Below are 14,280 nucleotides of genomic sequence, written 5' to 3'. Positions count from 1 at the left end.
AGCTTAGCGGCTGTCGGCTCCACACAGAAGTGGAATAATAGGGCATAAGGGGGCAAGCCCGAGCATTGAGTTATCTCCGAACCCCACTAGATTCAAGCCAATAGTCCAACGATGACAAGCTCTCTACCCCCCTACCACTGACACAAGCCATCACGTGCAATTTCCTCTCTGTGGTTTCTTAAATTATTTTCCCCGTGCTTGTTCTCAGCTCTAGTGCTTTTGTTCTGTTACTTTACCGCACCTTCTTTAATCCAAACCGTTTCTTTGAACACAACAATAAATTATTGATTCCAGTGTATTTGTTGATGTCAATGGCAGTTGCAGCCGCTTCGGGAGGAAGGCAATCGATGGTGAATGGAAATCATGTGACCGCATGAACACGGCATGCCCCGGAGTCACATACGGCCTCTGGGGCCAATTGCCGCTCCAGTCATTGAAAAATAGTAAGGATCAATTGACATGTAAAGCCGTGTCAGTTCATTTTAATGAAACAGCACGCTAAAGAAGCCAAGCCAACCCACAAACGAATGCAGACATAACAACAAGGAGGAAGATGACACCATGATTTAGATTTTCAAGCTACTTCATTTTCACTCAACACTGACTTTGTTTCTGTTTCATTTCACCTCCTTTAACTGCGAACGAAAGTACATCCATGCTCAATTTCTTGCAACACGCAATCGCTCTCTCTTCCCATTGTTAGAAACCTAGCTTTCCACCTCTGTTCGCAAAATATTCACATAATTATACTGGTTCCACTGAGCAGTACAATATCTATACCACGATCTAGATATAAGCCATACGTATGAGCTTATATAACTGGTTAAATCATTTGTAATAGGTCCAGGTCCTCTCACCCCGGATGAATGACACTGTAGAAGTGTTGAAACATGTAAAAAAGGATCGAGTAGCCCTTCACTCACACTGTCGATCATTTGATTTAAACATCCCCGAAGCTAAAAGCGGGGACTTTCTAAACACATCGCAGGTGGAAAACAGAACTCGCCAAGCTCCGAGAGGCCTTGCATCTCACTTGTAGGGAAAACTGCACTACGGAGCGCTGCTGGGAGCGCTGACCATTTGCTCATTACTCTAGAACGCATTAACTCCTCTCCCGTCGCTTTACAGCACCAGGGGCTATTTATAGATTACAAACAGCTTCACGAACTTTACATAACGGCACCCTGCCCCCGAGAAACGGCGAGCTCCAACGGGCGGCGATGGGCCCCAGGAGGGACCCCGGTTCCGTGAGGGCGGAGGAGCGGCCCCGGCCCCGGCCCCAGCCCCGCCGCCCCCCCCCCGGGAGCTGTCCGCTTCAGCACCCGCCGCGCCCGGCCCCGGCCCCGCCGCCCCCCCCCGGGAGCTGTCCGCTTCAGCACCCGCCGCGCCCGGCCCCGCCGCCCCCCGGGAGCTGTCCGCTTCAGCACCCGCCGCGCCCGGCCCCGGCCCCGGCCCCGGCCCAACCGGCGCCAACACGGGCTCTACCGGCACCTCCAGCATCGCGCACAACGTTCTCCCGGGGAAACACGGGGCAACGGCGAGGGGAACTCGGCCCCCCCCCCCCCTCCCCCCCCGGCCCCCCACAGCGCTGCTCCCCGCGGAAGGAAGCGCTCCGAGGCAGCCGCCATTGGGGTTACCTCCCGCGCACCGCCTGTCCTGTACCGTGATCTCTTTTTAGCCGAGCATCCATCACGAACACAGAAAAACAAGCACTCCTGTGCAAGAATATTTCCAGGCCCCCTCCCTCCAAAACAGGACCGCCAGCCCTCACCCATGAGAAAACCACTGATGTAATGCTTTCTTCCCTTTTTGCCTCCAAAGACACCAGTAGGAGGGGGCCATCGGGCTCCTAGAACACCCTCGTTCCTCATAATTAAATCTTCCCCAGTGTGAAATGAGGACGTACGGGTCATGGGTTCCCATTGGGGGTGGAACGCTGCAGCGTTACAAGGACCAGGTTACATGTCTACACACAGCAGAAATACAAGCAGTGCCCCATAAACCGACCCCACCTGTCCAACTCCTCAAGGATCTCACGCCGATCCCCTGCAACACGGCACACACGGAAAGCCAGCGGTGGATGAACCTACCACACCTGGCATCCCTCGCCAAAATTCAGCTCAGGCCCCTTACAGAAGACCAGCTCCAGCTGTGCTGGCCCTCACGCACGGGCTTTCTGCTCACACACACTCCCCTTCCCGTCAGACTTTTAGACTTCACCTCGGATCATCTGCAGCTACTGCCGTGGAGCAGCTTCCCCACCCCCACATCAGCTGGGCATAATTTGCACCAGAAAGGAGGGGGGGAGGGGAAGAAGACACCCAGATTTTTAACAGAAAAAGCTTGTGAACATGCAATTCCCGCTCCCCAGGAAGGAAAAAATAAAATAAAATAAACCCGCCCTCACCATTCCCCCAAAATATGTGTGGTGGAAGGAAGCAAGAGCGCAAACCATGATGCCAACATCTGGGTCAGGTTGGTACCTCAAAGCTGCCCCATGCATCCCCCCCCCCCAAACTCTGTCCTCCAACTTCTCCCCCTCCCCTGGCAGCGGGAGTCTCAGGATGCCGAACAGCAGGAGAAAAGGGGGGGTGGCCGAGGGATGTACCAGCTCTGCAGCTAGGGCCGAGGGGGGGAAGGGATACCGAGAAGAACTCCAATTATCCTTCCTCTCTCCCTCCCCACAATGCAGACAAAGAGCACAGCCCCGATTTTAGGGGCCTGGGAGAGGGGCCCCGCGGGCTCCCCGGGTTGGGGGATGGATGGAGAAGGTGGCCCAAACGGAGCTCCCGCTGCTCCAGGCCGAGGGTGGGTGTACAGGGAGATCGCCCCCTCCCAGCACCAGCCTCCCAGCCGGGGGAAGGCTGACCCCGAGGCCGCAGAGACGGCCGGCTGGAGGGCCGGCAATCCTCCCTTCCCCACCGGGCACGGGGGCCTCAGGCTGCAGCTGAGAGCGGGGGGGAAGAGGGTGGATGGACCTTCCCCCATCTGGGGCAGGGGCTGCCCCGGGAGCCCCAAGGATCCCGGCTTCTGCTGGGGCGTGGAGGGCGGTGTTGGATGGGGAGGAGAGCGGGGGCACCCCGGTACCCCCTCCCTGAGCGCAGAGTGAACGGGCATCCATCGGGGCGACCTCTCCTCCGAAGGGTGGAGAGGGGAAAGGCTCCCAGGGCACCCCCTCACCGCAGCCCGCCGCCGCTGGAAGAGGCGGATTTGGGGCAGGGGCTATCCCTGCCCCCCAGCCGGCTCCGTACCGCACCAGAGATCGCTCCCCATGCAAGCCAAGAGCTGCCGGAAAATCGCTCTGCGGCAAAGCCCCCCCCTGGGGGGCGGGGGGGGCAGGGGGAAGAGTGTGTGCTGCTGGGGGGGGCAGGAATTTGGGGGGGGGGGGGGGAAAAATCCGGGGGAGCAAAGGCCGGGAGACCCCGGGCGCCCCCCGCGGGGTCCCCGCGCCGGGGCTGCAACTTACTGTGGCCGCTGCACTAGCGCGTCTCCCGCAAGGCGTTGCTGGACTGCGGAGGTGGGGGAGCTGCAGGAGGAACTGCGGTTGTCGCCATCTTGGTGCGCTGCCTGCGCTGCCCCCCCCGCGCGGCGCGCCGGCCCCCTGCCCCGCCGCCGCCTGCCGGCAGAGGGCTTAGGGAGCGTGGCAAAACTCCCGGCGCCCGCACCGCGCGGCTGCCGGCCGGGGGGGGGGGCGCGGGGAAAACCCCCCCCCCCCCCCCCGCTCCGCTCCGCTGCGGGGAGCCTGGCGGGAGCCCGCGCCCCGAAGAGGAGACGCTTCCCCGAGCGTCCGCGGAGCTGAGCCCCAGCCTGGGGGGGGGGGGGGGGGGGGGGGGGGGGGAGGGCGAGGCGGCCCGGCGCCCCCCGCCCCAGCGCTGCCGCCGGCTTCAGAGGCGAGCCGCCGGTGCTCGCGTCCGCCCGGGGACGAGCGGGGCCCGCCCAGCCGGTACCGGTACCCCAGAGCACAGACACAGCTCCCAGCATCAGCCCCCACCGCCGTCACCCGAGGTACCGGGAACCATCGGGGTTCGGGGGGGGGGGAATCCACGCTGCTGGAGACGCTCAGCTCGCCCGAGCACCCGGCTGGCTCCTGCACGGGCGGGCGTGCAACCAGCCCGGGGGTGAATGTGGCTCGAGAACCACAATTTCTAACTCCTAGAGCCAAACTTTGTTTAGGCCAGTATTTCACCGCAGCCTGATCTACCATCCACGCGGAGCAGGCTCCAGAAATAAGTGCAGAAGTCCCGTTAGGAACACACAGAGTGCGACCTGCGACAGATGCCGTCAACAGAGCAAAAGCAAACCTTTGTATCAGCCGAACACTTTTTTCTTTTCTTTTTTTTTTTTTTTTTTTTTTTTAACAGTTTCAGGATAAGCTAAAACTTCAAATGGCCACGCACATCACAGATTGCATCACCAAGAAGAGCTCCGTGACCTCATCCCTGGACTGTCCGGTAACAGTAAGATTTTACAAAGGAAATTAAAAAGTGCCAAAATGACGTTTATGTCATATATGCAGCGATGTTCTTTGTCCGGTAGATCTAGGCACTGTATCGGCTCCTTCCTTCTCGCTGCGACCCGAGCTATCAGATTTCTTCTCGAAAGTCCTTCCTCAGCACCTGGCAGGTTTCTCAGGGAGCCCAGCAGCGCACTAAAGAGGTGGAAGGCTACTATGGAATACTGCCCGCAGCTACAACCCCATCGCATATGCAGATTTCTGTTTTTTCCAGTGAAATAGTGAATAAGAGAGTGCTAATAATTGACCCAAGTTACCCTTCTTCAGCTGAGAGAGACAACTCCTCCTCCTTTATACATAGAATTTATGCCTATAATGTTACACCTAGAATTTATGACTGCAATTTTAGGATCAATTTTTATTGTTACGTAGTTCTTGTTCTCGGTAAGACTGTGCCTGTGTTGCTGAAAGAACAACCTGAAACACTGTATTAGGTTGCTGTTTAAAAAGAAAAAAAAAAATCCACCTTGCAGAAATATCCCCTTCACAGAATTTTAAGTCTTTGTCCTCTGAGCAGAGCTTTAGGAGTCGTGTGCTGAGCAGACAAGCTAGCAGGACACAGCGCTGTGCTGGAGAACTCATTTATCTTGCTTTAGAAATGACACAGGAACTAAACCTGCCCTCACTTTACATCGCTGACTTTTACGGGATTACCCTACTGTAACACAAGGGCAGACGCAACCTAAAAAAATGTAGCTATCTCAAGCCATAACGAATCAAACAGCAGTTACACACACGCTAAATAAGCTGCTACAGAAAGCGACAGATTCTGAGAAATTTTCAGTCCAAGCTGGACCTTCCGTAGCTTGGTTCTCACTAAGGCTTAAATTTCCAGAAGACGTGAAGTAAGTGGAAATAAAAACACTGAAATAGAGGAAAAAATCCACTGAGAGCAAACTGCTAAGAAACAGGACAGCATCTCCCAAATACCGAGTGTTTAAGTGTCCGAACATGAAAGTTAACTCACATACCATAAGGAAAAATACCTTCTCTACACGGCTAACGGTGCCAGCGGCTCGAAGCACCCAGTGCTGCACCCAGGCAAGGCTGCCGGCGCTGGCCGAGGGGACGGGGCAGGCAGCAAGGCAAGCTGACCCCCGGCTGGAAATGCAGGAGCACACCCGGGCTTCCAACTAGGGCACCCCCAGAGCTGCCGGGAACTGGGGGCACACGGGGCCCTTCGGGGCGGGCCGCGCACCAGAAATACTTCAAGGACACTCTGGGGCCCCAAGGGCGCTATTACAGTTTGTATAAGGTATCTTTAAGCAAGGCGCTTAAAGAAGTAAATAGGTCAACGCCCTCAGAGGTTGAAGAGTGATCACAAAACAAAAAAAAGTTGCTAATTGACCTAAGCGACCCGGGCACAGCCTAGGAGAGACTCCGTCCCAGGTGAGAGGCGTGAAGTTCCGCACGGTCCCTGTACAGTTACACTTCGGCAGACTGCCCCGTCCACCCTTCTGATCAGCCCTCAGAGCCCAGCAAGCTCCAGGTCGAAGGGGAATCCTCAGAAAACGCGCATACTCAGAGTCTGGAAGCATTGCCAAAATAACGCTGCCTTGTAAAGCAGATAAAGATTACAACTCCAGCTAATGCTTTTGCTTGCCTGTAATCAGAACAGTAAAGCTAATGAAAACGGTAAAACCCCTCCTTGGGTTAAAAGAGAACAAAACTACCCCGAACTTAGGCAAGAGAACGAAGATAATTCTGTAATTCTCCATCTGAGCAGTAACTACCTGGCACCGCGCTGTCTCTTTAAGGAGCGCACAGCTGCTCAGTACACACAAAAAAAAATAAAAAATCGCTTGATAAGGACACTGCCTTTTCCTTACTTCATCGTTACAGCCCTCACTCCTCCCTTCGCCTTCGGCGTCGTGACCCCCGAGTTGCCTCGTCAGTTCCCAGGCTTTGCGGACGGGGATGCGCCGCGTACGAGCCTCCGCAAAGCGCACAGGGCGTTTGTGCTTCTGTGGTAACAACCAGGTGACTCCGTACCTCTGCCGTGACCCACACCTCGCAAACCAACCGAAGCTAAACGAAGTTTAGCAGCTGGGACGACTATGTAATTTAAACAGGTTGTTACACGTGGATAAGCCGGAGATTGCTGAAGTCTGAAGGACTTCTCCTGCACGCCGGGTGCAACCCTCCCGCTACCAAGCGTACGATGCTCTCCAGCGAGCTCCGTGCCGCCCATAAGCGGAGCCGGCACCTCAACCGGCTGGGAGAGGCGAGAGGCGCGGCGAGAGCCCCCCGCGCCGCGGCGGCCACGGAGCCGACGCGGCTGTTCCTCCCGGAGAAGAGGCTCCCAGCAGGCAGGACCCGAGCTTTCAGATTCAATCCGGTTAAAGGTTTACGGACGGGCAATAAATTCAAGACGACTCGGGCCCTGCCCGCTCGCTGCGTGAGGCCAGGCTGCCCGGCAGGGCTCGCTGTGTCCCCTGTCCCCCGTGTCCCCCCCCCCCCCCGGTGTCCCCAGCAGTTCTGCGCTGCCGCTTTAAGAGGGCGCCCGGCCCGACAGACGGGACGGGGCGGACAGAGGGACGGACACACCCGGTTCAGAGGCGGCCCCGCCGGGCCGGACACGCCGCCCGCCACCGGCCGCCCCAGCTCCGAGCCGCCCGCGGGGCCGGCGCTCGCCCCCTTCCTCCGGCGATGCGTTCGGCTCCTCCTCTCGCCCGTCCGCCTACTTGCCCGCCTGGGCTTACGGGACTCCTTCTGTACGAAAGTCTTTCCGTATCTCACGGCCAAGGTGGCGCCCATCTGCAACCGTAAGGTCTACCAGCAGAAACAAAAGCCGTTCAGCAACTGGAGAAAATTTGCAGGCCCTTCGGGCCAGCTCACGTTGCTGGAAATCGGCACGGGCACTGGCACCAATTTCCAGTTCTACCCCCCAGGCTGCCGGCTGACGTGCACTGACCCTAATCCCAACTTCAGAAAGTTCCTCCTCGAGAGCCTCTCGGAGAACCAGCACCTTAAGCTTGAACATCTGGTGGTTGCTTCTGGCGAGGATCTGCATCAAATACCGGACGGCGCCGTGGACGCGGTGGTGTGCGCCTTAGTGCTGTGCTCTGTCACCAACATCAAGAAAGTGCTGACGGAGGTTTTGCGAGTGCTCAGGCTGGTAAACTGGGGCAGCGCGAGGGAGATCGGGGATGCCGTATTTGTGTCGTGGTAAGCCAAGTTGTGTGTACTGACCTACATTTAGGATAAATGCAATCACCTGCACCAGGCCAAGAGTTTGCAATCAGCCATCACACCGACCTACCCACTCACAAGTAATTATTTGGGGTTTTTTTGCATTGCTTCACCTGCAGATGAAAGAACCAGCTCAGCCTCCTTCCCCTCTCCCTCCTCAGCGTGGCTGGTGTGCCGCCACGCACGCGCAAGGTCTGGAGTACCTGCAAGGTGGTGCCGATTGCCTGGGCAAGTGAGAGACACAGCTACTCAACCCGGGCAGCCTGGCTCCTGCGCTTGCAGCTGGGCAACCTGCAAAAACCCCAAGGCCAAAGCTGTTCCAGAAAGAAAAAGAAAAGAAGAAAAAACAAACAAAAGAAAACCCACCCAAACCCCAACATCACGGGTGCAGGAGGTGCTGGGAGCTAGGAGGAGCAGAGCAGTACCGGATAAGCGAGATTACTGCAGTACAATGGTGGACTAAGGGGAGGGAAGCAGGAAGGGATGTGCGTTGTAACGCGGGTAAATTATTAACAACAATTTCAGTTCATAGTTGCCATGTGCATTCCCTGCGCGATTCTCTCTTTTATCTTTAAAACTTGTCCACTTAAGCAGCTACTTCCATTGTAATCTAAAGTGACGCTTGTAAAATGCCCCATTCACGTCTCTCTCTTCCAATACTTTTTTTCTCCAGTTAGAGTAACCGGGGAAGAGTTTAAATTAAACCTAACACAAACCCTACCCACGCAGGTGAGCTGAGTCTGTGTAACTGGCCAGAGCCTCCATGTGTAAAGGAGACTGCAGCCCTGCGTGTGGCTGAAAACCTAATTAATTCCTCGAGGCAATATCTTGTACGCTCTTGCAAAGCAAAACTAGGGAAGAGGGAGTGAGATCATACCCACCACGCTCCGCTGAGAGGAGGAAGGAAGGATCGGCTCTGAACCCTTGACTTCTCTGTTTGGCTCCGCTGAACAAGTTCTGCAGGAAAGGTTTGCTTACAATACCGCATTTGCTTTTTATCTGTTATTTATAAACACAGAAAGACATTGAACAGATGTGGTGGTCAAAGATACAATTAAACTTTGATAGGGTTCACAAGACCGACAATGACAAAACTATTAGGCGCTACATACACTGACTGTAGCCTGGGACACTACGTTTCTGCTTGCTAAAGCTCTCTCACATGTTTTATAAATGTTAAGAAATAAACTCTTCCTTGCTGGTATGTAGGGTAAGCAAATTGTTTATTCACATTTCTCAGATGAGGAAAAACTGAAACACAAGGAAGTTAAAGTGGTTTGTCCAAGCTCATCCAAGGCAGAGACAAAAACCCGGTGGCAGCAGTTCCTGCCGTCAGGCCGTGCTGCCTCTTGCACAGTCCTACGTTGCGCCTGTCGGTAAACGTGTGGGCCTCCGGTAATAACCACCGCCTTCAGCGAAAACTGAATGGGAGGCACTTCTAGAGACTTCACAGTTCGAAAACTGTTCAAAACATGACTCTAGCATGCGTAACATCTAGGAAAGGAGGCTGATCTTCAGAGAGGTGATAAAAGGCGGTGTGTTTACCGATATCCAAAAGACCAAACTCTGCACACAGAGGTGAACAGCCCTAAGTCCTTTTAAATTTTTTTTTTTTATGGCACTGTTTTCCAGGGTGGAGCTTTCTACTTCTTGGAGCACGTGGCTGCAGATCATTCCAGTCGGACCTACTTTTGGCAAAAGGTCTGTGACCCAGTCTGGAAGTATTTTGGAGATGGATGTTCCTTGAGCAGAGAGACACAGCAGGAGCTGGAGAAAACTAATTTCTCAGAACTGAATTTGAGGTGCATTCATGTCACACCTTCCTGGATTCCTACTCGTCCTCATATCATTGGGTATGCAGTAAAATAAATGACCGTGAGCACTCTGGGACGCAGGACCTCCCTTCAGTACTCCTTTCGTGCTCTATAGAAGGTTTTTCACCCTTACGGTCAGCTCATATACAGCAGCTGGCTACCCAGAATAAAAGTATGGAGAACTTCGTGAGCACCCACAGCGCATTCGGACTGGGAATCGCGTTCTTCCATTTGTTAGACAGGCTTTCTGGATAGAGCTCTGAAATAGAGCTGCCGCACAGGGAGCGGGCAAACTGGAAAGAAGTCTAGACAGCACGTTTCGGTCCAATACAAAATAAAGGAGGAGGCAGCATCTTAGAGACTTGAGAAGGGGGAGAGGGAAGAAAGGGAACAGAAGATACACGCAAGCGAGGACAGAGGGCTCTAAGGGCAGAGAATAATGCCCAACTTCTAACATTTCCGATACAGGACACATGCATAATAGATACGGCATCAGTACGACCATTTTCATTTCAGCCTTCCCATTATGAAATGTATCTATGAGCAGGCGTTTGTTTGCCCGAGCCAGTACAGTCCTCCCTGCCAGGACTTTCGTTTATTCAGGGAAGTGCTCGTTACACCACCAGGTCACTAGGCATAGTTCTCACTGGCCATTAGGTGCTAATGCTGTCGGCGCAGCTTTAACTTGAAACAGCCGCCTACAAAGCAGAAAACAGAACTTCTCTTTACACTGGGAGAAAATTGGCATTTGTTAAATCAGATGGCAGAAATCTCATCTCCGCTGTAAAATGCTGTTGCTGTGTCAAATGCTGTTGCTCTGAGGACATCAGCCATGTCCTTAGAGCCCTTTTGTCATGCTCTACTAACGTGTTTTACCTATGCTTAAGCTCTTCATCTTCTATGCTCCCTCCAAATCTAGATCACACCTTAAAGAGGTCTCTTCTAAAAGCCAGGAGTTTCATTAGAAATGTTTTCCAGTTAAACTCCCCTACGATGCCGAGAGAAGGTGCTGCTCTCTCGGCCGCTGTTTAACCTTTTCTGTGATTTCCTGCAGTATAGCAGTAAGGAATTAAAACCTGGTACAGATTATACTTGTAAGAAAATAATGCATTAATGTCTTTATTTTGTACTCCATACACATCCAACTAGTCTACACAGAAAGTAATTCCCATTGTTCAAATTTGTTTCTCTAACGTAGTTGCCACAAGGTGGAGGTATGAAGGTATGACAACAGTTTGTTAATAAAGCAATCTAATAACGACACTGCCGTACGCTGGATTTTATATTTGCTTTATTACCACTAGAGGGAGAAGGCAACTCGTCAGACAACGGGGCTACCTATCACTCAACAGAAAAAACAAAATTCTCCCAACGCAATTCGCAATAGAACTGCCTTCATTAGGGACCTTAAGTCCTCCTTTCCCTATACCAGGCTCACCTGGAGCAGGGCAATTGAATGCTGGGGGCTAATCTGCATCGCTACCAAGTCCTTTGAAAAAGCACTGGCGACTGCAAACCTGAAAAAGTTTTACAGAATGCATTTAGCCTAGAATGGACTGTTCATTGTTGACTCAAGCTTATAAAGTTAATAAAACCAAGCCATATACTGTATGCAGTGATTACTGAATTAATAAATTGTTTTATCTCTGTTCCATGATTCCCATCAAAGGTCTGAAAGACAACTAAGAACAGCAAGCTCATTAACTGCAAAGGAGCCCATATGCGCATACCAAAGTATTTTAGGTCTCCACAAAGTGGAAAGACTGAAAACTGCTGTCACAGAGAAAGCAGGGAGCAAGTAGCTGACTAGCTCGTCCAGCTACTTACAACAGGGTGGTAAATGAACTCTTAAACAAATGCAATGTTAATCAAACTCCTAACGAAACGCCTACAGCAAATCCAAAGGTCAGATTAATTTCCTTCGGCTCACTAAAGACAACATACGGTTGCTTTAAGAGATGTGAACTGTAACCTGAAACTGCTGAACACCAAATTAGGGCATCTTATGACATTTTGCCAGTGGTTACAGACAAAGTTGTACTGCCCAGTTTATCCCGGTTACGTAACAGACTGGCAGCGCCTCTTCGGCCGGAGCTGGGACGCTGCGGTAACTGTTGGGTATGCAGTCCTGTTTCTCCTTCCTTGCCTGTGACCGGACTTTGAAATCAGCCTTAGAGAAAAGTCTACCAGATCAATCCAAGGAGCTGAATACGCTTCAAGAGGAACACGGCAAGTACATGAATGCAGCTCGGTCTGAATTTCAAGGGCTTTGATATACAGAAGAACTAGTTTTGCTCAGTACGGATCCTCTGCCCCACGCAGGAAATGACAGAGGCCAGCGTCCTCTTCCTCCGTGCCTGCCTCGCACTGCTTGCCTTGCCCATCTACCTGCTATCGTTCCTGGGCATATGGGAGCCTTTCTGTAGGAAGATCTTCTTTCCTTATTTCTTAGAGAAGTTTTCTGCAGTTCACGAGAGGAAAACAAAGAAGCAGAAACAGGAGCTATTTCGTAATCTACCTGACTTCACGAGCCCCTCAGGAGAGCTGAAGCTGCTGGAGATCGGGACCGGCTGCGGTGCTAACTTCCAGTTCTACCCACCAGGCTGCAAAGTCACGTGCACCGACATAAACCCCAACTTCCAGCGAGGCCTTTCGAGAAGCATGAACAAGAACCAGCACGTCCACTACGAGCATTTCCTAGTAGCTGCAGGAGAAGACCTGCACCAGGTGCCCAGCGGTTCTGTGGATGCCGTCATCTGCACCTTGGTCCTCTGCTCTGTGCACAGTGTGAACGGCACCCTGAAGGAGGTACTGCGAGTGCTCAGACCAGTGAGTATCAGAATAAAAAGTTTTGTTATTACCTTTATCAGCTATTCCAGAGGCACTGCCCCAAAAGAAAAAAAAGAAAAAGGGAAAAAAAAAAAAAAAGAAAAAAGTTGGTTTTGAGCTTACAGACCAGACCCAGTTTATTTCCCTAGTTAAATCGGATTTATAACCACTCTGCACTGCTAAATGGTACAAAGCAGTAGCAACATACTGGTCAGCCTGTCCTATTCTTAAAAGTAAACCCCTAAAAATAACATAGTCTGGTAACTAGAACTGCCACTAATTTGAGAAGTAATTACGGTATATCATTTAAAGCAGAACTGGTTCCTGTGGCGTTGTCTCTCCCCACACACACCAGATTTTCTTTGGGTGGGAAGCTCTCTGATCAAGACTGAAAGTCTGCATTTTAAATGAGCTGCTTTAGCCTCTTAGAAGTGGGGCTGATCGACCTGTATGACTAAAACAGTCTAATTAAATGCCTTCATTCCCTGTGGTATACTAATCAAGCTAAAGATTAAAAAAAGCTGTTTTGCTGGGGTATTTTTGCAATAGACTTTCAGCCTTTAAAATGGCGTTTTCAAGACAACCCTCTGGGTTGTCAAAACCTGATGAGTTTGAGTAGGATTTACACATTTCTCTTAGTTTCCTTCAGAAAAAATGACATGCTAGCAACTGTAATTGAAACAAAAAGACCACAAACTATTGTGATAACAAAAGAGGGATCAAATAAGTACATCCTTCACGCTTTTTGAATAGGCATTTTGAATCTCTGGAAGCTTCCTGCTTACATTAGTTCCAACTGACACCACAAAAGCAAAAAGCGGGCAGGGAAGGGGTGGGAGAATACTGATGAGCGAGCAAACTGCACAGGCACTGGTCTGTATTTGAGAGGAGGTGGGATGGAGGGAGAAGTTCGGCGTAACCCCAGCGCCTGCTGCAGCTCTGTAAGACGACCTTGTTTTTCCCAGGGAGGCGCTTTCTATTTCTTAGAGCACGTGGCCGCTGATCATTCCAGCTGGAAGTATTTTTGGCAGCAGATCTGCTATCCGACTTGGAAACTCGTCTTTGATGGATGCTGCCTAACGAGAGAGATATGGAAGAATCTCGAACAGGCCAGCTTCTCGGAGCTGAAATTACAACACATAAGCGTAGCGCTGCCCTGGACGCCCATTCAGCCTCACATCATCGGGTACGCCGTGAAGTAACTCCCACCGCCCTGCTGGGCCTTCTCCCCTGTCGTCGTGTCCCCCCCCCCCCCAAATTCCTTGACATAATCAACGCAAACAACAGGGCATAGGCTAATCCAGACGTCCGAATCTAGGTAACACGGTGAAGGACTTTAATTAAGTTTCGGATTCAAGCATCAAATGAGAAGATAAGAGTCAGTTTTCTAAACATCTTTGAAGCCCCTGTGCTGCTGACGGTGCCTCACTGGCCCCCAGCGCAGCCCATGGAGGATCCCGGGAGGAGGCTGCAGGAGAGCGCAAAACAGCCCAGCAGGCAGAAAGGAAAGAAAACGCATTAAGGGAACTCCTGCCTACGTCTGGTTAACTCCGGGAAGGGATTCCTTCAGGCCTTCCCCGCGCTGGGAAACAGCCGGGCCTCGGTGAGCCGCTGCACGCCGGCGCTGGGCTCGACCTGCTCCCCTCACCCCACGCTCCGTCACGGCTGTTCACGTTCCAGCCTCACAGAACTAAACGGCCAGATGCAAACCCTTAGCGCCGAACTTCTGCTCAGCCGCGAGTATTTATTTACATAAAGGCTGGTGGGCGGGATGGGGGAGGGCAGGCACTCACCCTGCCTCCCCACATAACACCGAAGCCTCTCGGTCACTTGGCTGCCTGCCCGCCCCTGCGCGGTTAATCGGTTCTAACACTGTTGTGCCACTGGAGGATTAAAATACTCGTGTTTAACGTGACGCGCTCGGGAAGTTTC

General features: G+C 52.5%; 3 protein-coding genes across 3 annotated transcripts in view; 2 read left to right on the top strand and 1 right to left on the bottom strand.

Annotated features, from left to right (window-relative positions):
* Positions 1 to 3,565, bottom strand: part of SCN8A (sodium voltage-gated channel alpha subunit 8) — a 60,566-nt gene extending 57,001 nt beyond the window's left edge. The window contains exon 1 of the mRNA XM_076360507.1: positions 3,467 to 3,565. The gene's annotated coding sequence lies outside the window, so the exon portion shown is untranslated. The remainder of the gene's footprint in view (positions 1 to 3,466) is intronic.
* A 3,109-nt stretch (positions 3,566 to 6,674) lies between these two features.
* On the top strand, positions 6,675 to 9,541 carry LOC143171337 (uncharacterized). Its single transcript, XM_076360266.1, has 3 exons — positions 6,675 to 7,278; positions 7,405 to 7,681; positions 9,338 to 9,541. The coding sequence occupies exons 1-3, from the start codon at positions 6,675 to 6,677 to the stop codon at positions 9,450 to 9,452; spliced, it is 996 nt and encodes a 331-aa protein (XP_076216381.1). The 3' UTR covers positions 9,453 to 9,541.
* A 2,037-nt stretch (positions 9,542 to 11,578) lies between these two features.
* Positions 11,579 to 14,263, top strand: TMT1A (thiol methyltransferase 1A). The gene is made up of 2 exons (XM_076360280.1): positions 11,579 to 12,348; positions 13,314 to 14,263. Exons 1-2 carry the CDS (start codon positions 11,845 to 11,847, stop codon positions 13,548 to 13,550), a joined length of 741 nt encoding a protein of 246 aa, XP_076216395.1. The 5' UTR covers positions 11,579 to 11,844; the 3' UTR covers positions 13,551 to 14,263.
* Positions 14,264 to 14,280: the final 17 nt, after the last annotated feature.

The sequence above is a fragment of the Aptenodytes patagonicus genome, chromosome 27 (assembly GCF_965638725.1).
Source record: "Aptenodytes patagonicus chromosome 27, bAptPat1.pri.cur, whole genome shotgun sequence".
Classification (NCBI taxonomy): Eukaryota; Metazoa; Chordata; class Aves; order Sphenisciformes; family Spheniscidae; genus Aptenodytes; species Aptenodytes patagonicus.
Note: the sequence above shows the minus strand (reverse complement) of the source record. Positions and strands in the feature narration are given on the sequence as shown.

What these genes read in the sequence shown, in the direction of transcription:
- TMT1A (XM_076360280.1), top strand. Translation starts at nt 11,845, where the DNA reads ATGACAGAGGCCAGCGTCCTCTTCCTCCGTGCCTGCCTCGCACTGCTT. An exon ending in TACTGCGAGTGCTCAGACCA is followed by an intron (nt 12,349 to 13,313) that starts GTGAGTATCAGA and finishes TGTTTTTCCCAG; the next exon opens with GGAGGCGCTTTCTATTTCTT.
- LOC143171337 (XM_076360266.1), top strand. Translation starts at nt 6,675, where the DNA reads ATGCTCTCCAGCGAGCTCCGTGCCGCCCATAAGCGGAGCCGGCACCTC. An exon ending in GGTGGCGCCCATCTGCAACC is followed by an intron (nt 7,279 to 7,404) that starts GTAAGGTCTACC and finishes TCTACCCCCCAG; the next exon opens with GCTGCCGGCTGACGTGCACT. An exon ending in GATGCCGTATTTGTGTCGTG is followed by an intron (nt 7,682 to 9,337) that starts GTAAGCCAAGTT and finishes ACTGTTTTCCAG; the next exon opens with GGTGGAGCTTTCTACTTCTT.